The sequence below is a fragment of the Rhagoletis pomonella genome, unplaced genomic scaffold, assembly GCF_013731165.1.
Source record: "Rhagoletis pomonella isolate Grant_MI unplaced genomic scaffold, Rhpom_1.0 Rhpom_scaffold_00010, whole genome shotgun sequence".
NCBI classification, from domain to species: domain Eukaryota; kingdom Metazoa; phylum Arthropoda; class Insecta; order Diptera; family Tephritidae; genus Rhagoletis; species Rhagoletis pomonella.
In genome coordinates this window covers 24570638-24597873 of record NW_023458564.1, presented here as the reverse complement: position 1 = coordinate 24597873, position 27236 = coordinate 24570638, and the positions used below count along the sequence as shown (strand labels likewise).

Sequence of the window (27236 nt, the reverse complement as noted above, 5' to 3'; positions counted from 1 at the left end):
AGAGTTTTCCGATCTATGAATTATATACCATTTCAATGGTTTTTTCCCATGTAAAATACGTGGAAATTTTTGAGCGCTTTGAGTGATCTATAAACGTTTTCTGATTTCAAAATAAAAAATAGGGGCATATTTTCTTTCGGTATAGAACAATTCAAGGTGGTGAGAGCATAAAAGTTCCGCCTTTACTTCTTTTTTGACCACCCTAATGTACATATTTTTTAAAAGTCAACCAATGACACTTTCTCCTTCAGCCACGTGAAGTGAAAAAATGCTTTACGTTGCTTTTCTTTGCGAATTTATTTATTATTTCGCTATTTTATTTTTATTTTCTATGCTAAAATTTCAAATTGGTTTAAACCATTTTCTCATTAACTAAACCATTAACACTCGACCCCCATTTGCTCGTTTGCTTATTCACTCAATCGCCCGTTCACATACATATACATAGCTGGCATGCTTTTACTGCACATTTTATTTGTTGTTACTTTCACTGCTGTTGCCTTAATTAACGTATAAAGCGTAATTGAAAAAGTTTTAAGTTCACTTCCTTTAACAAAAGATTTGCAACACGGAAAAAGTTGTTCCTGTTCACGAGCTGTGCTAGTTGAGTTCAAGGATCGAGCTTAAATGTTAAAACTCTGTTTGCATGTACATCCTGTAAGCTGGCATGTGTGTATGCAGATGTCCTCTCGTACGTACATACATTCGTATGAAAATATACACATATATATATGTACGTATGTATATAACTATTTATAAGCTTGAATGAGTCCATACATTTGTATGTTTTGTTGTCTATGCGTACATATGTCTATTAAGCTGGAGAGGGCCGCTGAAAAATAAAGAACTATCAAGTAGGTGGAATCTAATTTCGAACAAGTATAATTATGTCTGCCACTGTTTATAGTCTCATGAAAATTTTAATTTGTTTAAAATATCGGTAGGTTCCGTAAGTGTACGTATACATTGGAAGCGTTGCCGAGCCGAACGGCACCTACTGATTCATCGATACCTGCAGATGCAGGTAAATACCCGACACTTTTTTCCCGAAGCAAGTAGTTCTTTACTTGATGCCTTTTTCGGGTTTGGCACTTTGTATCTATACTTTTTACAATATTTGCTATGTGGAAACGCTATAACTATCACTGATCATAAATTCATTCCACCATGTGAAAGAACTCTATGTAAATTTAAATTTCCCGTTAATTTTTCGTACTAATTTCCTTGCTACTTCTGCGTTTGATTGGTTTTGAAAATTTGTTATTTTGCAAGGTGATATCGAATGGTAACTAATAGTACGTTCCCACGTGCCCAAAATACGCAATTTGGGCACCATTCTCAATTTCGGCTTGAAATTGTGATATGTTTCTCAATTCGACCGTAGAAAAAATGACAGCTGAAATTATGTACGAGTCTCAATGTGGGTGAAATTGAGAAAAAAAATTAAGATTTTTTCGTTGCAACCATAGTGAAAAAAATATAAAGTGTACCAGATAGCAATGACATTCTATTCCGGTACTCTTATTTGACAATCTATTACCAGAAAATTTTCTTTTGATTTGACTTGCACGTTAACCCTTTGAGAACTTATGAATTTTTTTGATTTGAATAAAAAACTAAAGAAAAAATGCCAATAAATTCTTGCCGTTTGTGCAAAAGCACACATACCGTTGTACAATTGATGTTTTCAGTCCGGAAGGTTGAGGATCTAAGCTGAAATTGGACAGAGGTATGTAACAAAACTAAGGGTTAACGCCAGATTTGAAAAAAAGCGGACACCAGAAATGAAAGAAAAAATAATAACAAAATCAAATTTTTCCATCAAATATGAAGACGTCGGTTACCTGGTACACTTCATAATATTTCACTAAGGTTGCAACCATGATAAAAACATAGTAAGCTAAAACAGTTCTCTCAATTCGTCGGCCATGATATTTTTTTTTTGAAGTTTGCCAACATTTTATAATCATATAAAAATGAGAGTAAAAAAAGGAACTGTACAAAGTTGTTGCTGTTTGAGATTGAAAATGGGGTGGTTTGTGTGTAAAATTTTAAAATTAAATTGCTTGCAAACGTCAAGAATTTGAAAAATTCCTCTCAGCGGTTCTACCTTCCTATTTTTTTTTATCATGGTTGCAACTTTGAGGTTTTATAGCTTTGCGTGATTTATACGAGTAAAATTTTTTTGTTGATAGATAAATAAACAAAATAAAAACCCATAAACCGAAAAATCTTTAAAATTATTAAAACTCAAAAGCTATAGAGAAAACAAATTGATAATGCCAAAGGAACACATTATAAAAAGAAGGTATAAGCACCATTGAGAGCAGTGGCGAATTCGACAGAATAAGGCCATTAAAACACCGACTTTACGTTTTTTTGGACCACCTTAATGTGCCTACACATATCCAGAGAACGAAAACAAACAATAGCAAACATATCGGTATCATTTAGTTTCGCTCCATGGTGGAAGTATCGATACCGGTACTTGGAAGTAGCATCGAAAGAAAGTATCGATATCTACTAGGTATCGGATGATAATTTTTGGAGGACCAAGCTGTTCATATCGCTAGCTTTGAGTGAAAAGTCCATTTGTAGAAAATTTACAGGGGAGGAAAAAACTTTTCAGAACATTTCCTTCCAGAATTTAGCAGAAGGATCCGTTGGAAAAACAAAGATTTCGTTAGCACGTTAGATAATCCTTTTGGAGACGTTGCGTTTTTTAATTTATCTTGCTTCCTATATCCAAATATGAGTTTGCACAAAAAGTGTACTTAGCAACTTTTCACTTTGAGCTGGCGATATGTTAATGAGATGATAATACTTAGGTCTTTCTTTGTAGTACTTTCTTTTCATTGGCAACTAAATTGCCAAACATTTTTAGCTATTGACAATAATAATTATTTAAAAAAATAAAAGTTCGGCAACAAAATTGTCACTGAATCGGGTTTCGATACAAATACTTTCTTCCGATACCTACTCAGTACTCGGTTCAAAAGTATCGATAACAAAATTACTTGGAATCGGAAGAAAAGTATCGAGTAGATACTTGTATTTACTAGTATCGTTTTGGCTCAGACTAGGAAAGGTAACACAACCGATTCAAATCATTCGGAAACATTTTGTGAGCGGTAACTTTACCCTGCTAGCGTTCGCGTTAGCTAACGCAAACCAGAGACCGTACCGGTTATGCATTTTAGGATAAAAAGCAAAAAATGTAAGTTATTTTTTTACCTTTATTATTTTGAGCAAATAATACCGGGTAATTAGGCTTTTTATTTTTTAAAGGCAAAAATAAAAGTTAAAATTTGCCTTCTATTTTTTTGAGCGAAAAATAATCGTATAATTTAAACCGAAAGCACATCTCTAAGTGAATACCTTTCACTTGGCACCTCATTTTAAAATCGAGAGAGCAGTGTAAATCTGGTGCTCTGCACAAAAAAAAATAATTTTTAACAGCTGGCAGCCCTTTAAAAAATAATACGTTCTTCCTTGTAGATTTATAGACCAATCCCATTTGTATGGCATATTATATCATTTTTAAAATTGCGCAAACGGTGTAAGTTTTGTGATTTTTTAAGCAGGTGGCAACCCTATTCAAAACATTTAAACCTTCTTGCACTTCTAGAGGCCCTGCCCTTTCATTTTACACCTAACTTTTTTTAATACAACGATCGGTGCAGGTTTTATAATTTAAAAAAGGGAAACCCTTTTCAAAAATCTCATACCTTGTTGTACATATAGAGGTCAAGCCCTCTAATTCGGAACCTCAGTTTTGAAAATCGAATAATTGGTGCAGATATGATGCCGTTAACACAAAATGCCTTCAAGTATGATATTTATACATAGTACATACCAGTGTACGAAAATAAACTATGTTGTACGTTACTATTTCGTTTCGTTTATTACTTCAACAGTTCGATACAATACAAAACAAAACGGCTGAGTTCACTTTGGCGATAGTACACTACAGTAGTTTAGTAGTTACAGACGAAACAACAAACGAAATGAATCGTGCAGGGAAAATATATGTATGTATGTACATATATGCAATAACTAAATACAAAACGAATGGCTGCAATGAATAAAAAAAATAAAAATGTTTTTTAATTGAATTGGATATGAAAATTTACAGAAAAAATTATTTTTCACGTAATTGAAACGTTTGCATACATATAAAACGTACCCTATGGTACAATTGTCACAAACGAAAAGCAAACGTTTCTCGTTGGGGAAAATGACAGTGAATCTTACAATTTGTTTCTGACTATGTACAAAACTGTACAAAACCACAAATGATATGATGATCGATGTCAAATGGGAATTGTTTTGTACAGTTTATTTTCGTACCCTGGTACATACACACTTAAATTTGATCTAACCCTGGTATTTGTGTAACAGGGAGTTATCAAAATCCAGATAGAGCTTTAAAACTATTATATTCGAGTATACACAACTTTGGAACTTTGGCTTTTATTTTTGCCTGAAAAAATATAAGGCAACAGTTGCGGATTTTTTCTGCTCAAAAAAAAAAAAAGTCAAATTTTAACTTTTATTTTTGCCTTAAAAAATAAAAAGCAAAATTACCCGGTATTACTTGCTCAAAATTATAAAAGGCAGATGTTTAAAAGTCATGGAGGAATCACAATCTACAATGTGAGATGAGTCTAATGGTATCTTTAAAAAAGCTATAGCATAATTTTTCGCTATGCCTTTTTGATGTCAAAAATTGTAAAAAAACTTTTATTTTCAGTCTCTGACGCAAACAAAACAATTGAATGCAGAGAAATAGGAAAACAAACGAAACATAAAGTTAGTGCTCACAACACAACAAGAAACCATTCGTTTAGTGATCCCCTAGTATACGTATATACATATGCTTGTATGTACATACTGTGCATCAGTGTTGCCTCAAAAAAATTACCAAATTCCTCAAAAACAAATGAAAAATCCTTAAAATCCGAACAAGGTACTGAAAATTTTCTTATTACAGATATGAGAATTGTGTACTGCATACTATTTACAGGTACTTAGTATAAAAATTAGTTACATTCTCCAATTCAATTGGTACATTTGTTCGGTTCAAACAAAGTATTACCGTCATTTTTTATACCTTGGTTTCTATATAATATTGCTGCAACTATATCAGTGCTGAATCTGGTCCTCAAGTTAGTCCTGCACATTTTTAAAGTACTAGATATACGTTCTACTGAAGCATTATAAAAGGGATATATTAGTAATGCAGACATAATTTTTCTAATTGGGAAATTTATATATATTTCTATAATTTTCTGGATCTAATGAAGAATGAGTATAAATATCCTTATGATCGAACAATGCGTGTTCTCTCCATTCGCTACGGTGATTTTGCAAGTTCAAAATAAAATGAAAATATAACGATGGAATGAAAAAAAATTGTCGATAACATTTTGAATATTTAGCAGCAAATGTCCGAAGTTCAAAGGAACACACTACTTGTGAACCGCCTAATTGATGCCGATAAACGCATGGATAATAATATCGATAAATACATTGAAGAAGATGTGGATAAATAAATATTGGGATATCGATAAGCAAAGTATGTACGTAAGAACTTCAAACTAAAGAGATTCCAAATTATAATACCCAATTGTTTATTTAACCATTTTTCCATAGTAACAAAATTTTATAGGTCCACCAAAAACCCCGAAAAATGCAATGAGGGTTTGAATAAAAAATCATTAGTATTAAAAACTGGTTAAATAAAAAAACTGGGTATTATTGTTGCGAGTCTTGTGCAGAGAAACGGAGTTTTCCCATCGAAAAATATTGATTTTCAAGAATTCTATACCATTTCCCCATATCAAATACATGGAAAACTTTGACCTCTAAATATTTTTGATTTCAAAATAAAAAATAAGGGTAAACTTTTTTTGGATAAAGAACAATCCTAGGGGGTGAGAGCATTAAAATTCCGACTTGACTCTTTTTGGACCACCCTAAAGTACATACACATGTTCGTATGTATTCAGCATATTAATTGCAAAATTCTTTCAACGCCCTTGGCGACCTTGACTTCTTAAATCGGCAAAGTGGGTTAAGAAGGAAATATGCTAAACTGCTGTACTTGTATGTACTACAAACATGCATTGGCTCGCCCTAAAACCAAAGCTATTTTTGCCTTTTCATCGCTAGTATAAAAGCACACAGGGAAACTGCAAATTCCATCAGTTACTTTGCACAGCTTCAACGCCAAGTTGCATGTAATATAGTGTTGCCTTCGAATATATATTTTACATAAATTATATAATACTTACTAACAAAACACCTGTTACTATGTCACATAATCTGCTTAAAATCTGCGCTTCTCTGTTTGTGTTGTTTGCATGTTTGCAAGAAATTATAGCCCAAAGAACGGTATGTGGGCCGGCAATTGATGCTGTGCTCGATACTATTTGCGAAAATGGATTCAATACGAAATTCAAGAGATCAAGTGAGTATACTTAATTAGCTACAAAGCTACTCTCAAAGTTAGTTACATGTGTACATACAAATAATGTTTTAAGCTTCACTATTTAAATATTTCAAATAAAATATCCTTCTTTTAGTGGGATGGAATGATTTTGGCGACAATGACGTTGAAGATGGGCTACCATCACACTATGCGTCCTCGCCTTTCCTAGCTAAGATTCATGGCGGCCAAGTTGACACATTGGCCAAGACTCGTCGTCGCCGTGAAGGTGTATACGACGAATGTTGCCGCAAGCCCTGTACCTACAATGAGCTTTACTCATATTGCATGTAAACGGTTTTATCACAGTAATAACGGTTATAAAAATAGAACGACTGGCGATTTGACAAAGTTCGGAATATTTTACTATTAACTAATTTAGAAATAAAATGTTTTTTTTTTATAGAGAGGATACGTTATGTTGTTAAACTAAATAAGTATTTATAAAAATGGGTGCTTTAAATACGATGCTCAAATAATGATGAAATTGTTGAAAATATTCTAAAAAAATACCAAAATACATACATATGTACATACATGCTGTACTGTACCTTATCGAATAGATAGAAACCAATTTTTAAGTACATTTTAGTAGTAACTAAATGTTTTAATGTCAGAGATTTTCAAATGCCATACGGTATTTGTCGAACATAACTACTATCGAAAATGCGGGTCGATTATGATCATAGTCAAAAAAAGTACACTGAGAAAAGAGTTTAGTTACGTCAACTAAATATGTTTTTATGAACACATGATTTGGTTATAGTTACATTATTTGTTTATAGTTACCAAATCATGTGTTGAGAGGAATATATTTGGCTGACTTTTTTCTGAGTGTAGGGTTTTAACTAAGCTAATGAATCTATAGATTAAGGGTATCATAGTCGTATTAGGTCCAGTTTTTCACTTGGAGTCGACTTCAAAATTCAAGTCACGAAAAGCTGTTTAATTTTTCGAGTGTATTTTTCACATTTATGTTTTGATTTTGTGTACTCTTTGTGAAATTTTATTTTATGAATAACATTAAATGGGATTTCAAAATATGAGGAACTGAACCAAATAAACCGCCGCTCCCATTAAATAATTCATTTTGAGGAACATATACATATTTCATTTATTTAAAACTAGCTAATCAGGCGAACCTGGTACCATCGCAGAATCCATCAATGTTGTGTTTACGTACTTATTAGCTGAATTAAATTCAGTTTTATTAATTATGATAAATATATAATAAATATATATTCACAATGACTTAAGTTAAATAAGGGTACAAAAATTAAAACTGATGGATGAGTTTCACATGGTTATATTCTCTATACTGGATCACATTGTGATGTATTTACGACATTACGGCAAAAATGAGATTTGGTAACCCCGAAATCCAGGCAACAAGATTTATGCATAAAAATCGTTATTAAAAGACCAGATTTCTAGCTAGAGAAATGCCTTTAAAGAAACCCCGTTTTTCGCTCTCCTGTAAAATTTGAGTGCCGTAAGATTGGCGGTTTTGCAAAAACACCGACGATATGCTATTTTTGAGCCTCGCCACCCTGGTATTTTCAAACCATCTGAAACTGGTTTTTCAAACGCCGAAAAATGCGTTATGACTTCGGTCTGAAATGTAGACATAGAAAAATCTCCTACAATGCACCGAAAATACTATGTATGCATACGGTGACCATCCGTCCTTTATTTTAAAGGACAGTCCTTTATTTTAACCCTCTGTCCTTTACAATTTTTTTCGAAATAAAGGACGCATTTTGTCCTTTTTTGGAAGTCGGTTAAAAATGTCCCTTATAAAATATAATGAAAACCTTCGCCAGTTTGTTTCGCACCTCTCTTAAGGGTTGCTATTTAATCGGTAATCTTTGTACAATCTATAAACCACGAATCATTGCTATTACTGATAGAAAAATTAATATACTTACTTTGAGTAAAATTCTCAGAAGAAAAGGGAAAGTTGGGCCCAGTACGAGTTGCACGCTGAGTTTCAAAACTGGCATTTAGTGTTCATAATTCACTGGAGCCTTAATTTTTCATTCATTTAGTTAATTTTTTTTTAATGAAAGCTTATAAAATTTGCAAGTGTTCAGTTGAGCCTGATTTGTGAACTTTTATTTTAAATTTTTTAGTGCAAAATGCAAAAAAAGTAGCAGTTTTGAAGAAAATGTATTCTACTTTCCATCTAATAAATGTTACAAAACCAGCTGAAAACAATTGTTCGGTTCTCGCAAAACGAAAAAATCACACAAAAATTTGAAATGTTATAAAAAATTTTCAACAAAATTAATTTTTTTTTTGGTTTTTAGTAAAAAATTGGGATATGCAGTTTAATATATCATTAAATTTTATTGTAATAAAGAGCATGGTGCAAGTGTCTAAGAGTTCCCGTTGATTTTTAATAATAAAACAAATGCACTTATTTCCCATTTCGCATGCAGATGTGCAATCCCTTAGCCACTTGCAATTTTCATTTATTATACTACAATTTAATGGTCTATAAAACTGCATACCCAAAATTTTTCTAAAAATTTAAATTTTTTAATTTCGGTGAAATTTTTTTTATAACATTTCCAATGTTACTTGTGAAATTATTCTTCATTTTGGAGGAACCCTACACTTGATTTCAACTAGGTTTTATTATGTAACATTTATTAACTGGAAAAACAGAATCGATATTCTTTAAAATTGCTACTTTTTCTGCACTTTCAAAATTCGTGCTCAACTGGTCTCTTACTAATTTTATAAGCTTCCATAAAAAAGAATAATCCAATGGATTCAAAAATGAAGGCTCTAGCGAATTACGAACATCAAGTTCCAATTTTAAACCACTGTGTGCTGGCTTCATCGTGTTGTACGAATTATGAGAAACACATTTTGGCACCAAGAGATAAGGACTGGGTTTAATTTTGCGGAATCGGTTAAACCCCCGTTTACAGTGCCTTTGAATAAGGGAAACTTGTGCAATTAGATAATATAATGTACTAGTAAATGTTTGATTTAAATTAGGATATGGATAAGGTACTTTTATCACTTTGATAAAAAAGTCCTTTATTTTACGTTGGTTAATATGGTCACCGTATGTATACACCGAATGTATTTTCAAATTATAAAAGGGCTGAAAAAGTTGTACCTACTTATCCACAACTGCTTCTAAGACCTTTGTGACTCTATCTCGTAAAAGAGTTATTAGAAAAAAATATGAATCGGTTTATTGAACCGCGTTTGTTTGTTTGTTTAATAAATATATTTTAAAAGACATTTTGTATGAAAAATGTAAGTTACCAATCTGTCTGATAGATTGGATCATTACCATTCCAGGATATCTCATCTAAAGAATTTTTTTTAACACAGCTTGGCTATTTTATAGATATTTTTCAGTTTTAGTATGAAATTAGGTTGGTGCAAAATTGGAGCCAAATCCTGTCTTAATTATCTTTAAATGAAATAGGTAATAAAACTAAAAACATTTTTCACGAAACTTAATTCACAGCGTATTTTTTGATTTCGGTAAATCCGAGTACAATATAATGCTTAAAAATTTTGTGGAATTTTTTAATCCTCTAGCTGGCATTCTTGCAAAATTGGGTCACAATGATGTTCTAGGAAAAATTTTAGTTTTAATGGAATCGAGTAAGGCCCCCTTTTGGAATGCGACTAATGCGTACATGTGAATACTAAGGCTTGGGCAAAGTTTGCGTGAGACCCACAATTTGCTGTTTCCCTGAGCTGGAAAAAAAAAGTTTAACACCCCGATTTTAAGACACGCATGTATTAATAATTACAACTTATAAATATTTGTAGGCATATATGTAAAATAGGGCAGTGCAGAATCTTGTGCAAATAGTCCTGGATTTGCAAATTTTGTGAATGATACCATGACAACCGTTTGCATTTTATTGCAGTAGATCCTGAACAGTGCCAATATTTTTTATTTGGCTGAACATCACTTTGCAAACCAAATATTTGTACTAATAACATTTCAGCAGTCCTTAGGGTAATGAAGTTTCATTAAAATTTAATTGCATAAATTAGTTTTATGTGTACCACTCTTTTCTATATTTTAATTTTACTTTTTCATAAATATTAACTGCAATTTTATGTATAATAAATATTAAGGCAATATTTGTGGCATAAATTTTTAATAAAAAGAAATCACTTACCGATTCGCGCCTGTGTATGCACTATCAACAACGGCAATGTGAGGAAAGCCATTCGGAGGGTGTGTAAAAATGGCGAAATGCAATTTTGCGCAGCCATTTTGTAGTTGTGTTTGTAGCACTGCTTGCTTGCTTGCCGTAGCGTAGCTTTGTTTGGTAGCGTATTGTTTGTCGATGCCAATTGCACCGGAAGCGATTTCCCTTGTTAATTTTTTTTTTTTAATTTTTCGCTCAGCAAAAACTATGCCAAATTTTACTTATTCATATATTATAAGGACACTATGTATGTGTACATAAATACTCGTCCTACTATATACACAGATATAATTTATTGAATTTCTCTCTGGGCTCTGGGGGTTTTTTGTTAAATATTGGAGAAATGCATATTTTAATCTTTAAATATGTTACGGCATTAAACTGTTCAACTAAATTCGGCACACATATGTTCATATAAATGTTGTTAAAAATGTACTTTATCAGAAAGGCTAAGTATTGGTGCTGGTGCCGTTTTCACTGTTGAATTTACTTTTGTGATTTGCCACTTTAATTCTTTTTGCTCACTTCCACGACATACATACATAGTTTCATAGTTTTTTTTTTATACACATATGTTTGTTTTCTTGTATTTCTCTATTTATTTCGCTGCTGCTGCTGCTGCTGCTTACAGTCGAATGTTTGTTTTTCGCTCACTCACTCACACACGCATTTCGCCCATCCCACCTGCAATTGAGAATTGGAAAAAACTTGAATCGAAGAGGAACTCAACATTAAGCATGTGCTTAGTTTGTTTTTTCCTCTCCCCGCACACACAAACTCGCTTCCATTTTGATGAAAAACTATAGAAGTGTGTTTGTGTGTGTGCGTTTTTTGCAATATTTTGTTTTCACTTCCATCACTCTAAGCACTTTGCTTTTTTTATCACTTTTATCGTTTTGATTTTACGTGTCGTGCATTTGTATTATTTTCATGTAATTTTTCTAGGTAAGACACATGCATTCATAAATATTTACATACGTACATAAGTACATATACGAGCATATGCACATATGCCATTGCGCTCAACTAAATAGGCCAGCAACATTTTGTAATGTTTTTTATAAAAGTCGAGCTAATTATACAACAAACACCATATAAATCCGACTTTGCACACAAATTAAAAAAATTAAACAAATTTTCATCGAAATTTTCAAATTTTGATTAAGAATTATGTTTTTTTAGAAAATTTTTGGTATGCACTTTTATAGACCAGTTAATTTTTGCATAATACATAGAGTGCTGGTTTCGAGCAGCTACAAGATACCATTGATTTTTAGCAATTTTTTGATGGTAGGCATTTTCTTTCATATTAAAAATGTTAAAGCATATTTGTATGGAACAAAAAAGTTGGCAAAAATCAACGGTAAACTCTAGCTAAATCGATCGTGACTTTTTTTATATTCGAATTTAATAGGCTATAAAACTGCATACATAAAAATTCTTAATCAAAAGTTTGAAATTTGTATGAAAATTTGTTGAATTTTTGTACGAAGCTTCAAATTCGAACACACATGGATTTTATTACATAGTGAACTATGCCCTCATTTAGGTATATTAAACAAAAAAAAAATGCTAAAACTTGTTGAAATGTCGCGTCCCTATTTGTTTTCCCGCCACTGCACATATGTATGTATGCTTTTATGTGTTCGCAATATGTGTATGGCAGGTAAGCATACATATACATACATACTATGTGTGTAAGTTTTCAGGCATGTCTTTTGGCTTAGCTAAATGGTGTATTTTCTGCACATGTGCTGCCAGCTTTGAAAAATAAATAAAACTCGGTTGTGCCTGTTACGAGTCGTACACAAATTCTGGTTTTTCATTTCGACTGTTTTTCTTTTTTGAATGTTTTTCACCGTCTGTTGCCTTTGCTTGTCTTAAAACGGCGCATCTGTCCTTAAACTTTTGCTTAGAGCAATGCGTACTGCACAGCTATGAATGTTTATTTAGGCATTGATTTTTGCTTTTATTCTCTTTTAACTTTTATTTCGATAAATAATATGACATTAAAATAAATTTGATGCCTATTTGTTTGTTGTCGCCGGTGGCAATCGGATGTTTTTGACATGCTGGTTTTTTCGCCAGGTTATGGTTAATTTCTTAAATGTGCTGATTTTATTTTGTTACCAAACGCTTGTTAGCTGGAAGAATGTCTAAAAAAAACAGAAAAATAACTTTAAAATTTTTTGGTCAGGCTTTCTGTATTAAACAAAATCAAATAATAACTAAAACCAGTAAAGAAGTCTAAGTTCGCCCGAAGCTGAAGATTAAATACCCGGCGTGCGTATTACATATAGTTTTTCACCTTTCTAAAAACTACCGTTAAAGGCAATCACGGGTGGTTTTGCACAATTTTCAAACATTTTCGATAACACGTGCAGTTAGACTTAATTCTTAATTAGGCGCTAGGCCTTCAAGTGTCTTGGAGAGCTAGGAGCGCACTCGCGCTCTTTCTAACTTATAACTTAGCATCCTACGGGGTGCGTCATTAAGCCACGGCCGCTACATCGACGCGTGCACATGTGTCGCTATTCTCTGGAGAACTGACGTAACATTTTTTGGCAGAGGTAGATTTTTACTTTTAATCTATGAGTGAAATCAATGTTATTTTTTGTTTTTGTTTTCCTAAAAAACACTTCAATTTTTTATTTCTTACACTCCTTTTTCAACACTTTTTAATGGTCACTCGAGACCTTTTGCGTCTGATTGTGTGATTTGCTTTATGCGCCTAACTAAGGGTTTATTGTTTAATTACTTTGCCTCTCCTTCTATTATTCGTTATCTCGTTAGGAAATCTGGGAAAACGTCCTATATATACGATATGAGTCTCTCCAACACTACATTCGTAAGGAGTTCCTCAATAGCTGTAAGCTCATACTATCGCTATTGCTGCAGGTTAAATGTTTATCGTCAACGAAGGGCTCTGAAATATAAGCGGTGGCATTTTCAGCCCTCAAGGTCATGGACTACGTGGTGGAAAATATGAATTTAGTGCAATGGTATGTAATTTTTACAAGAATTAAATAGTTTAAAAAGTCAAAGTTGGACACATCATTTTGTACCAAATTCAAAATGATATATTTTGCCACTTATGTATAACTAGCTGACCCGGCGAACTTCGTCCCGCCCAAAATTAATTTTTTATTGAAACATTTGGTACAACGTTTTCACCACAATTCACGTTCAAGTTTGGTTTTCGTTATGTCCGTGAAGAAGTTCTTGCGGCAACACTGATACGGTACGATGATGAATCTGTATCCTTGTATCCTATATTCTGTGTCCTTGAATCTGGAGGCAATTTCAAGATGGTCTCATTGGTCTACAGAATCCAAGCTACATAGACTTACTTCAGACGAAATATCACAAATGTCTTACATTTTTTTTTGTAGGTATTCATCAAGAATTATCTTTATTCTGTTTAGTCACAGTAAATTAAGGACCGCAATGGTTATGGTAGTAGATTTAACGGTGGTAACTTGACTACTTTGATGCCTGGTATCTCCGAATGACTTCACTTCAAAATTTTTAACAATAGCTCGACCCCAGCGCAGCCTTGCGGATCTTTTTTGCAATACTATTGTCACTACTCTTACCCCTATATATCTTTATTATGAGGCAAATCGGTTCAAAAATATTTCCCTTCATGTTACCAATACATGTTTTGAATATTAGCCAGATCGGATCGTGGTGCTTTAAGTTATTAACCTCGTTATTATATATGTATTTACAGATAGGTAAAAGTTTCAGTATGTTTGGAAGGCGCCACGCCCACTTTTCTCCATGAGTATAGGATTGATACCATATAAAGTTCCAGGACTCTACCAAAATACTTCGAGAGATATGCGGTATGAAAAATTTGATTTGTATGGGAGATGCCACGCTCCCTTGATATAACGAAATTATTATCAGCCTATAACCATAAGGTGTCCACAATTTCATAGAAATCGGTACAACCATTTGTGAGATCACCTCTAATAAAAATAGGGGACTTCTCTTTATATAATTGGTATAGATAATAAGTATACGTAAATAGCCAATAGCCAATTGCTTTGCGGCGCCTTAAAACACCTTTCCAACTGTAAAACAATCATTCAATTCTATTGTATGTATAGCTATAATACGTGTACCGAATTTCAAGAAAAACGGACCATTTGTAAAATTTTTTCGAATAGATCAGTCCTTGGTCCACCTATCAGAAAAAAAGTATCCCATATGTTAATCCGGGCAATAAGCTACCCATGCGCCAAATTTCAAGCAAATCAGCTCATAAAGAAGATTTTTTCGAATACATCGGTCCCTGCTCAACTTACCGGACAAAAGGATGTTATATGCTAATCTCGGCAAAAAGCTACCTGCGTGCCAAATTCCAAGCAAATCGGACGATAAATACGATTTTTTCGAATAGATCCGTCCCTGGGTTCACTTCGCGGAAAAAATGATCCTATATGATAATCTAGGTAAAAAGCTACCTACATACCAAATTTTAAGCAGATCTGACCACAAATACGAATTTTTCGAATAGATCGGTCCCTGGTTCACTTCCCGGTAAAAAAGGATCCTATATGCTAATCTCGGTAAAAAGCTACCTACGTACCGAATTTTAATCAAATCGGACCATAATAAGATTTTTTCGAATAGATCGGTCCCTGGTCCACCTACCGGAAAAAAGTAAATTTTTTTTAGCCCAAAACATGGTGGTTGCTGAAAGCTCTTTATATACAAAATTTCATTAAAATCGGACCAGCCGTTCGCGAGATTACCTGTTACAAAAAAAAGGGACTTCTCTGTATATAATTAGTATAGATTATTAATTTTTAAGACTTTTCAATCATTTCATTCTGATTTATCGTGTTTCTCTAAATTACCGTTATATGAGAGGTGGGCGTGGCTATTGCCCGATTTCAATGATTTCCAGCAAATTTCTTAGCTGGACCCAAAGCAAGGCTCGTACCGAATTTGGTAAGGATTGGTGAAGCGGGGTCACGCCGCTTTTCCAAAAATTTCATAATATGTTTTTTTACCAAAATTTCACTTCACATACTAATTTTCAACAGTTTGGACCCCATATTTAGCCTAGCTGGCGAGATGGGAATTTCATGTACCCATGGAATAGGTGTTGCAGAATACGATAGCAAATATAACTCCATTCTTTATTAAGTCGACTCAGGCGGTTATTGCTTGTGAGCACAGAATTGTCCATAGATATCTTTCTTGTGCTATCCTAATTTCTGCTCCACTTATCTCATTAAATTGCTTGGCAGCCGCACATGTCATGCCAAAGTTTCTTCAGCATACATATTTGGCACATTAAAAGGAACTCCCGTCTGTTCGTTTGGCAATGTACTTTTTTTCCTGGTGTTGCCAGTCAGCTCAATGGTTTCCATAACGGCTACCATAACAAATGAGGCTGGGAGTGGCAATGGAACCACGTACGAAATTCTTGAATTGGGATATTGTGCATACTTATCTATGGAATTTTTCCGATAAAAAAAAAAAATTATGAATATGCTTTTGAGAGGTTTAGTTTTTGAAGGGAAAACAAAAAAACAGCAGCATACAAATTATTGAAAGTTCACTAAGTCTCCACTTACTGGGTTCCCACATTTTAGACCCTTAAGGCAAAAAATGCAGAAATCAAGATAAGTTGTTTTGTCAAATGTCCACAAAATACGTATATGGCTCACGGTTGCCACACACTTAGAAAAAATGTTACGAACATTTGTATAAAAGGTTACCAAAAATTTACCAAAAGTAATAAACGCCTTTTTTCTTTTGTAATAAACAATGGGCGTTACAATTACACTTTCTAGCTTATATGAAAGTTGCCACACAGCTGTTTTATAATCTGTCGATTTTCTTTGTTAGTCATCACAAAAAAAATTACAAAAGCCCGTACAAATTTTATGTAAAAACCTGCCCAAAACTGTTCAAAATTGTGGATGTAATGTAATCTCTACAAGCGAAAAAACCTACTTTTATTTTCAATAAAATTTCAACCACTTCTTTTAGCTGAATAAAGATAAATTGCAAACTTCTCAAAAACTTGTCCACAGGAAAAAAAAGTTTACTCGATTTTCGAAATCCGCGAGCTACTCTACATAGTGGCAGAACAAAAATTTACATTTAAATATATGTCATGACCAATTTTTCTTGTTTTAAAGCAATTTTAACTAAACTTTAAATCAATAAAATAACTTAAACATTTTAACTTAACTGCTATATAGATAGTACGAAAATAAATTTCTTTTGAGGCAAGGATAGCTTTTTTACTTCACAGTTTAATATTAAAATCGCATATAATAATCTTCAAAATTTAAAAGACCGAAGCCTACGCCATGACCCTAGCTCCTTATGGCACATGTGTATATAGATATGTGCATATCGCCAATCATAAATCACAATTTCGTATTTATCATCAAAAAGAAATTCATTCAATAAGAAATTAGCTGCGTGTATGTATTGTATGATATTCAAAAATATTTTAAAGATTTTAAGCATTTTGTCTGAAAGCTACCAAATGAAATCGGAAGTTAGCAAATTACCAGAGATTTTGGCAACATTTTACCACAGTGGCAACCGTGATATGGCTATGCATACTGTACACGTACCGTATCTCTGTACCCGTATGTATGTGACTTCTTAATATGCCAGAAATTAGCTGTTTGGAGACTTTGATTTTTCCAGCATATTCGCAACTAACTTTCTTGTTTGTTTATATAATTTATTTTCTCCCATCATGTTTTTCTCTTATTTCTTATTTTTGCAGCTTCATTTTTAATTTCACTAAATGTTATTAGATGGTCTCTCTTTTCATTTTATTCTATTTCGAACTTTTCAAGTAGATATTTTACACATCCGCATTGCGCAATGCGAACTTCTTGATTTCATGCTGTGTTGCTGTTCTCGCTGTTCCTGATCCCAAGCAATAAACTTTTCCGGTCACTCGCAATCAGACATTTTGACCAACTAATTACGACAAGCAGCTCTTGACGCAAACGTCTTACGCACCTGCAAGTAGTTTGGAAAGAAAAGGAAAGATGGTGGCAATTAGACAAATGTAATGTGGGGCAATGCTTAAATAAGTAAGTTCATATGTACATACATACACGCTGACATACATACATATGTATGGTATGTACATAGTTTTCTATAATATATGAAATTATTTGTTATTGTAAATAAAAAATAGTGAATGCATGACAATGTTTGTATGTATGTACGTATGTGCAAGTATGCTGCAGGAAGTTTTACTTTCGTTGCAATCAACTGAATGCCAGGCACATCCGCTATTGTTTGAAAGTTCTTTTCGAATTTCAAGTCAAATGTGAATGCTGTAAACACAATGCGCATGTCAATTAAATATTAAAAAAATTATTTTCAATTAAACAAAGGATTGAATGTTAAAGGCAACCTTGTTTCAAAATACACATGTGCAGAGAAAAAATATTAAAGCATATTTATTTGGAACATTTCTTTAAGATTTTGAAGCTAGTATATATATGAACTAGCTTCATTGGTATTTGAGGTAAGAAAGGTTGATGTAAAAATAAATAATCCATCCACAAAATACGATGTTGGGAAAATGTTAACGGGGGGAAAGCCCACAGCTACGATAGGTTTCCCAGATAAAAAAAGGTGCGGCAAAATTTCCGTGAAGAACAAAATGAGAACAAAACTCTCAATAACGTTCTCAAGAAGAGCGAAATGAGAACAATACTTTCGGGAACGTTTACAATGAGAATGTAATAAGAACAAAAATTTCGAGAACCTTTTCAGGGAGGATTAAATAAGAACAAAAGCCTGGGGTACGTTTTGCTAGAGAACTAAGCACCCCTATTGCGAGTGTCGACTATTACTAGATAAACGACTATTAATCGATTATAAATTATGCAACAACTGTTCATTTGTAGAAGGGTGAGCGGCAAAATATTCACAGTCGCTTATTGAACGAGAAATCGGCATTCAAAATAGCATTGAAAATTGATAATCGAATAATAGTCGTTTATCTAGTACTCGCAATAGGGGACGCCTTGAGGGGCGTCTGCGTGCTGTGATGAAAATTCGTTGCAGTGAGACCAATGACTAATTCTAAGCCAGAGGAAGTCTGGATCATTTCAACTTACAGACCGTTTATGATATGGGTTGAAAAAATTTCAATTTTCTGTGGAAGAAAGGTTCGTGTCTTAAGTCCTTTGTTGACTTAATTTGCATGATGTAATTTTTCAGAGAAGATTTGTTCCCGTTTCGTTCTCTGTCAGAATATACCTGAGTCTTTAGTTCCCAAATTGTTCTTCGAGAGAAAGTTCCTTAAAACTTGGTTCCCGTTTTCTTCTTCGATGTAGTATATAAAAATCGATATTTTCGATACAACGAATGAATTAAAAGTACACAAGAAAATTGAACAATCGGAACTTCGATAAATGTTTAAGCATTAAAATACAAATCAGTTCACAAAAAATAAACAAGATTTCAGATGCTTTGTAGTCTTAAAACTTTATTCAATGCTTGGTTTTTATAATGTCAAAATTACTTACATCAACACTAACAGCTGTTTATTTTGTGTAAAATGAGCTTTCGTTACATCATAAAAACTGACCAAATGTAGGTTGCTAATAACAGAAAGCTTAACATTTATGCATAGCGAAATTCTGCCAAATATGAAATCGGTGCCTGCATTGACCTTCATTAAAAAACAGAACAATTTAAGTGTGAACCAGGACACCAGAACAATTTGTCAAAACCAGGACAAATCCTGGAAGACCAGGACGTCTGGCAGCCCTAGACTAAGTCCAAGCCCAAAGCAACAACAGTTAGTAAGAAAAAGACAAAGGAACAGACAAAGTCAAGTATGATGGGGAATACAACGATGAAGAATAATTCGAAGACAATGGCGGACACGAATACTAAAATGAAGGCCGCAATCTAAAACGAACATGAATATGTAGATTGGGACGAATATAAATAAGAAGATGGAGACGAATACGACGACGCATACGATACGGATACAAAGACAACTATGAAGATAAATACGATGACAAGTACAGAAACAAAGATAAAGATGGGGATCAAAAGTAAGGAAAAGAAAGAAAGACGAAGATCAAGAGAAGGACGAAGACGGCTAGAAATAGATAAATAGTTGACGAATGAACGTCGTTAAGAACGAAGGCGAATGCGACGTCACATAGGAAGCCGGATACGAATGTGAAGATGAATATGGCGAAGATATGAAATCGAAGAAGAATATGAGAATGGAAGCGAATACGAAGTCAAATGAGAATAAGACGTCTAACACGAGGCCGATTACGAAGGCGAAGACAAATAAAAATACGAAAATGAATACTAAGCGAAGTTAAAAAGACGAATATGGACACCGAGGCTAAGATTAAAACTTTCTCGAAAACTATGATGAATATGAATATGAATTTAAATAAATACCTAAATTGATTTCGCATTCACCGTTTGACTTAGCTTTTCTACTAAAAATCCTCAAATGGCCGAAAAAACATCTCATAAAAGCCATTTTCTCTTCGGTGACGGCATAGAAAGTTGGTTTCCCATTTGTGTCTTAACTCCAAGACGCACACCGCAAACCGGAGATAAAGTTGGATTAGGCACTTAGCAAATATATGGGCAACGAATACTTAATTTTTTATCTTTAAAGGAACTTTTCAAACTTATTTAAAATTACAACTTTTCCGCATTACTTTGTGCCTCGCTAACCGATTTCTATAATACTTTTTTTTAAAGGAAAGTTGGTACCTCAGCGGTGGTTCCATACTATACTATCCGATGATGAATACATTAACGTTACCTTTAAATTTGAATATGGGAATTGAAGTCGATTTTGTGTTTTTGCTTAAAAATTACTTGATGTCTAAAGTCTTTCTTCCTCTAACTTTCGTTTTTCACTTTCTTAAGGTCGCTTAAATATTACTTGTACTAAATATATTGTGTTTTTTTACGCTCGTGTAACTTACATTTTTCTTGTTTATTTATACGCACCCTTTTCGCTCTCTTACACCAAATGAAAAGCAAACCTTACTATGTTTGTAAGTGATAACATTAATTTCATGCTCGTTTTGTCCATCCCGAAATAACTATTTGCGCACCTTTGTTTGCCATATTGGATGTTTTTTTTTTGTTGTTTCTTTTATGTGTGTTGTTCATACTATTCCGGCAAGGTAGACTTGGTCTTTTTCAATCTTTTATTTATATCTTAGTTTTTCTCTTCTCTGTCATTCTGTTCATTATAATTGATTTTACAATTTAAAATTAACACAGCAAGTGGAAGGCTGGCGAGCTACGGCAAGTTGGTTCAAAAGAGCCGGACTATCTCATCTAACTTTAGAAACTCAATGGACTTAAACAAGCTTACAGACTGCCCCAAAATATTGGGTTTTTATTTTATTAGTATTAGGTATGTGTTTGTATATCTCACACCAAGCCATGCGGACAATGCTTTTGCCGTCAGTGTGTGGCCCATTACTTTGTCTTTCCAACGGGGACTCCGTTAGCTGAACCCGCCAAATCGTCCACCTTATACTGCTTGCCAATTGTGTAATTTTAGTGTTTATTTGTTTCTTTTTCGTGACAATAATGGTAATGATACAACAACAATGACTAAGAAAAACAATGTCAATGGTCAATATGCGACGCATAATTTTTTATTTGACTACAATTCTTACTTTTTACTACATACATTGCGCCCACCGTTCCTGGAATGTTGGCGCGTGTTACGTGTGTAAACAAAGTTCTGAAACTCTCTATTACTTTTATTTGTATTTTGGGAAATTACGAAGGCTCAAAATAGGCTGTTATTTTTTATGATACGCAAATTGTGCATCGAATTATACGCCCTAAGTTGTTTGGTTGTCCAATAATAAAGCAATTGGTAGCTTTCTAAGTTTGCTTTTTTTTAAAGAATGCTTTAAAGCAGAAAACTTGCATCAAATTTTGTACGGAGAAGCATCAGTACTCCGAAATAAATGAAAGAAATTTAAAAATTTAGTAAAATTGAAAATGCATTCCCATTTTTATAAATTCTTATTCTTGTCGGCACCGTAACTGCCTAAGGGTTTCTATATCAGGCCAGTCATTTCTGTTCTGTACCAACTAACGCCAATTGTACATAAATGCCAACAAGCCCTTTTCCGCCTAGTCTTTCCAGCGCCGAAGTCTTGCTCTTCATTTGCTACAAACATCTTTATCCGCGTTGTATATTTTCTCTCTATTCGTATGACATTCCCGAGCGAGCGGAGCCACTCTATTTAATTCGCTACACTATGTCTACATCTTTGAAAAGCTTATGCAATTCCTGAACAGACACAGGCGCCTTCTCCATTAACGTTCATCGCATTCGTCAACAACAGAAGGAGGTCCCATCTGAGGCACGATTGGTCTTTTCACTGGAACATTGTTTTACGTGGTGGATAGCTTACAACCAGAAACAATCCCTTCACTAAAATCGAAGGTTCATGCCAACCTTACATCTTGACTTTCCTTCAAGAAAGAAATAAACTCATCAACAAATAGCCCATTTCTAAAGAGCCTTTCCTTTTCTCATTTATATGAATATTTGTACATATGTACATAATATGTAATATGTAATAGATATATGTACGTTCTTAAATACATTTCACTATGCTTTGTGATAACACAAAGAAAAGTCATTATCAAAATATTTTAATTCATAACTATCTAAATGCTTTAAATATCATTACATAGTCTTGAAAAATCTGATATAAAACGTATGGTTTTTGCATTATCTTCGAATGCTTGCATATCCTTTATTACAAATGACTACAAAAAAGTGTATATTAAAAAATTTTCTAATTTACATATGTAATATATATATATTCCTGCAGATTTAGTCCTAGACGGCCGCTGTGGCATAATGGTTAACAGTGCCCGCTTCCATTCCGCCGGGCTTGGGTTCAAGCCCTGGTCAAAGCAACATCGCAAAAATATATAGAAACAATGTTTTTTCTTAACAGCGGTCGTCCCTCGGCAGGCGATGGCGAATGCTAAATTTTTACTGCTAATGTTTTTGGTTATGTTTAATTTATTGTAAAACTAAGTAATTGAATTAGTTAGGCCGGCAATATGCGGATAATTCGGTATAGGTGCAGCTTTGCGTACAGCATTCGTCATAAATGCCTTTAAAGGACCTCTTCTGGCTACGCGAATGACGTGTTGATATTAACATATTGAACATTTTAGCTAAAAAAGGATCCACCCTATTGCCGAGGGGAAAACCTTTAAAATTTAGCTCATTCGCTGACTCGTAGTCGTCTTTGGTTGCTACGGTATTTAAATTTAACAAATATAAATTAATACAAGTATAAAGATGAAGAGATGTGGTAGAAAAAGAGCTGCCTGTCGAATTTGAAAATATTACTTACCCAGTGCTGCCTCCATGTCGGAGTCAGAACGCTTTCGGGATGGATTGATTAACAAGACATTATAGCCATTAATGCAGATTAAATCCAATGCTTGAGCCAGACTATGACCGCAAAATTTCTGTTGTGCAACTGTAGCTTGACACAAAAGAGTGGAACTCATAAATAGCCACCAGAATGTTTCAACAGCAGTCGCAGTCATTTGAATTGAAGATTTACACAAAGCTTTCTTACTCTTTACTTCCCTTTTCTACTAATACCAGCTGCGTATTTGAAGCGTTTCGTAAGACTGCATATTGGATGCGAATACTTTCACGTATTTATAGATAGAGTTAATAAATCTGTTGTTTAACTCTATGCATTTTGCTTAAAAAGCGTAGGTTGCAATTCGAACCCTTTGTTTTAAGTTTGGCATGCAGGTTGTATGTAATGGCTGAAGAGCCTATGGGTGCATTGCTGTTGTACATACATACATGCGTGCTTACATACATTTGTAACTATTTGCAGCGCATTCTCGGTTCATTGCAATGTGAACGCGAAAAAATATGTCAGTGTATGTAAACAGGTAAGCGCATATTTGTGTGAGTGTATTTATATATGCACATATGCATCGAAATTGGAATTTAACTCACCTTGACACTTTTCTACGCAGAACGCAGAACCAAGAATGCACAGACACTCGTTTTTTATCACAAAGACAACAATAAGAATGCAAGCCAACCTACCGAGCCACACTGTGAAAATAGCCAGCCAAATATATTTCTCACAATACAAAATTTAGTAGCAATAAACAAATAATGTAACTCTAGCAAAAAACATATTTGGATGCCGAAAGTAAACTCTTTTCTCAGTGTATTTATGCACTGATATACATGAATAATTGAATAGAAGTTCGTACGTAAGTGCATTGTTTGTGTATGTTAGGGGGCGTCAAAAAATTTTGAGGTTTTTCCACCGGAGTTATAAAACCTATTATATTTGAATTTTTCGGTAAAATATTACTTTCACCTGAACTCAATCGATTTGAAAATGCCTACCTACAAAGATCGAGTTTTTATAAATAAAAATAGTTATTAAAGTGTTATTTTTTTCCAAAATATCACCTCGCTTAAACTCTTCTATTATCGAAGGTATTTTTTTTTTTTTAATATATTTAAAAACTACTGTAATTATATTTAGAAAAACTTAATTTTGAGAGGTATTTTCAAAGCGGTCCAGCTTACTTAAATCTTAATATGTTTCCGACGTATTTGGACGGATGTAATTCCGATGGAAAAACAATTCCGATATGGAGAGTGATGCAGCGTAATGTATGTCGAAGTATTCAGATGATAACCGTGATCCACTGCGAAGGCTTTAGTTTCTGCAAATAGTTGCAAAAATCTAGGTGCAGTGTTGTCTCTCTATTGTGTTCGATTATACTGACCCTGCATTGTCTGTATACATGATTTTTGTACAGGACACATATCCCAATCCATTGGGCATAATTTAGTTATAAAGTCCACTGCAACGCCGTCGACAATAAAGATTTTTAGTATGTTCCTTTACCCATCAGATGTACAGGATTTAGTCTCGAAAATTCAGATTTAGTCCGGAAGATATTGCAGAATATATTGTAAATGTGTGTACGAGAACGATTTCTGATTAAATACTGTAAATCGGGCGGTTAAAGGAGTGCACTAACTAAAAAGAGATATACAAAAAATATATTGTTACTGTGCCTGAATAAGTGGTTGCTGATGGTAAAATATCCTGTTGCTTTAAAAATATCTTAGTCATTGAATGTATAACATATGTGTATTACCGTCTAGATAACTCGAAGAAGATGAGATCAAAAAGCAGTTCTGTGAGGGTCAAGAAAATTGTGCTTGTGGGCAAACAAATCCTAGTTGACATTACTGTCGGAAACTCCAGTCTTTCCAAGCACACCTCCGACAACGTAAATAGGAAGACCTACTTCACTGCGGCACAGAGCATGACGGTGTGTCGAAAGTTGGGCTTAAAAAAGCAAATCCCTATCGCTCGAATATAAACGAATAAATAGTAGGATTCCTACTCTAAAATTCTTCGTATCGCCGCAGAAGAGGTGAATCAATTGAGCGAATTCATTTCATTTCATTTATTTCGTTAAATACATTTAATTTTATATTGCGCAATACAAAGAGAGATTAGTACAAGTGAATATAAACGACAACTAGGTAACATAGTGGTAAAATAAATAGAGTAACTATGTATATTAATAACAGAAATTGTTTAAAACGTAGAAAACGAAATAAAACAATTTATAACCACTCCATTGTGCGACCTCATCAGTGAATTATTCAAAGATCAATTTTTTGGAATTGCTTTCACAAAGCGAGGGAGGGAGTTCCAAAGTCTGAGTCCATTATCAAAAAAGTCTTGAAGTGTTTAAATAATGAAACTTTGACAATATACATGAATAACAGGCTTGTATGATACTGAAAAACTTAAGCTTTTCATATAGATATTCCGGCTAAGCGATACCTAGAGAAAAGCAGAGAGAAAAGATATGTATGTATCAGAGTTGTGAAAAATTCAGTAATTTTTTAATGCACAGCATTTTAATACTAATCTAAAATCCTAATGCATTAATTTTTCGAAATATAATGTAAATGAAAATATCAATGCATTGATTGCGAAGAAATAATGCTAATGGTTTTTTTTTGCATTAGTATAAACATTTTTAAATTAATGTTGTTGCAGTAATTTATTGCATTAAAAGTATACCAAGCATTAAAAACCCATCAACTCATTTCATTTTGAAGTAAAAATTCTTTGCTGCCGTGGAGGGTAGAATTTCGAGGTCAAAGAAGATAGTAACGGAAGTTAAGGCCGGTGTTCACTATTTCAAGTTCAATGGCATTTGTCGTCAAATAGGTAAAACCAAATTGTCAAATGGAACTAAACAGCGGTTTAGCGGTCGTGTAAATGTGCTGCTAAATTGGCTATCTGTCCGCATCAACATTCAATATAAATCTAGAAAAGCACACTGGAGTTGCACGCACATTGCTTTGATCCTAAAAATGAGCCTCATTACGACAGTCGTATCGAAGGAAAGTCGTTTTTCAAGAGTCGAATCGTATCGAAAATTTCGACTCGACTAGTGGAAGAAAACTGAAAAACTTTACAGCACTGCATAGTTTTCAATGATTTTCGCGCGCACTTATTTCAGCATGACAGTGGACAATACCGATGTTGTCGAATTTAAGAATTTAGCCGAATATTTATACGACTTACGAAATGAGGCTGAATAATTTTTCTACAAATAAACGTAATAGAATGAAGCTGAAAAAACCATTAGTAATTATTCGCAGTCCTTCCGAAAGAGGTTATTTACTAGAAAAAAATATAAATAATTTTTAATAATGCAAACGAGCAATTTTCATTAGCATTATATTTTTCAATGCGTTGAAATTTTTATTAGCATTAAATTTCAAAAATAAATGCATTAATTTTTACATTAACATTATTGCTTTAAGTGCCATTAATACATTCAAAAATTAATGCATTTTTCACAACTCTGGTATGCATGTATCTTTTCAAGAAGAATAAAAAGTATCAAAAAGACGAGAGTGCTAGGAACTTAAAATACAAGCAGGCAGAAATGAGTTTCGAAAAAGTTACCAGAAAATAAGCCGGTCGAATGGTTTGAAAAAATGTAAATCCTTTCACTTACACCCAGAGTACACTTGATTTATGGACAGAACATTCCGCAATGCTTTTGTATGGTCGCACCGGTTGCGAGTTTTCTAAAGAAGACCCAAACTAATATATAGGGATAATGCTGACAGTCGTTCACTTGATCAAGATGAGGTGGAAGCAGTAAAGAGTGTTAGCGTATCAGGACATATGTATGTCGCTGTAGGCAATTATAACTTTGTAGCAGTTAGGGACGTTGCTTATCTAGGATCGAGCATAAACAACCGCCAGTATTCTCAATCTGAAGGTCAACTGAAGAATAATTAGGTTGAATAGGCTTTGTATATACACTTGAGGTCAGCTGATTGAGTTAAAAGACATTTTGACCAGTTTTGGTTATTTTTCTTTTGTCTTTTTATGTTTATTAATTTTTAAAAAAGACAGAACATTACATAACCCACACCACATAAATCCACATTTCAAACTTCT

At 33.6% G+C, this 27236-nt stretch overlaps 3 protein-coding genes and 1 long non-coding RNA gene across 4 annotated transcripts in view; 1 reads left to right on the top strand and 3 right to left on the bottom strand.

Moving 5' to 3' along the window:
• LOC118746563 (sphingomyelinase phosphodiesterase D-like) overlaps positions 1-11369 on the bottom strand; it is a 282083-nt gene extending 270714 nt beyond the window's left edge. Inside the window, exon 1 of the mRNA XM_036480406.1 lies at positions 10654-11369. Coding sequence (XP_036336299.1) covers positions 10654-10750 — 97 coding nt within the window. The 5' untranslated portion in view covers positions 10751-11369. The remainder of the gene's footprint in view (positions 1-10653) is intronic.
• LOC118746186 (probable insulin-like peptide 1) lies at positions 6221-6872 on the top strand. The gene is made up of 2 exons (XM_036479990.1): positions 6221-6472; positions 6588-6872. Exons 1-2 carry the CDS (start codon positions 6316-6318, stop codon positions 6782-6784), a joined length of 354 nt encoding a protein of 117 aa, XP_036335883.1. The 5' UTR covers positions 6221-6315; the 3' UTR covers positions 6785-6872.
• A 1011-nt stretch (positions 11370-12380) lies between the features above and the next one.
• LOC118746180 overlaps positions 12381-27236 on the bottom strand; it is a 192763-nt gene continuing 177907 nt past the window's right edge. The window contains exons 3-4 of the long non-coding RNA XR_004993790.1: positions 17298-17697; positions 12381-12842 (exon numbers count right to left, since the gene is read on the bottom strand). This is a non-coding gene — a long non-coding RNA (uncharacterized LOC118746180). The remainder of the gene's footprint in view (positions 12843-17297; positions 17698-27236) is intronic.
• Positions 22495-23371, bottom strand: LOC118746178 (probable insulin-like peptide 1). Its single transcript, XM_036479981.1, has 2 exons — positions 23091-23371; positions 22495-22989 (listed from the first exon to the last, which is right to left on the bottom strand). The coding sequence occupies exons 1-2, from the start codon at positions 23287-23289 to the stop codon at positions 22775-22777; spliced, it is 414 nt and encodes a 137-aa protein (XP_036335874.1). The 5' UTR covers positions 23290-23371; the 3' UTR covers positions 22495-22774.

Coding starts and splice junctions, on each gene's coding strand:
- LOC118746186 (XM_036479990.1), top strand. CDS start 6,316: ATGTCACATAATCTGCTTAAAATCTGCGCTTCTCTGTTTGTGTTGTTT. Junction 6,473..6,587: donor TACGAAATTCAAGAGATCAA/GTGAGTATACTT, acceptor TCCTTCTTTTAG/TGGGATGGAATGATTTTGGC.
- LOC118746178 (XM_036479981.1), bottom strand. CDS start 23,289: ATGACTGCGACTGCTGTTGAAACATTCTGGTGGCTATTTATGAGTTCC. Junction 22,990..23,090: donor CGACATGGAGGCAGCACTGG/GTAAGTAATATT, acceptor TAAATACCGTAG/CAACCAAAGACGACTACGAG.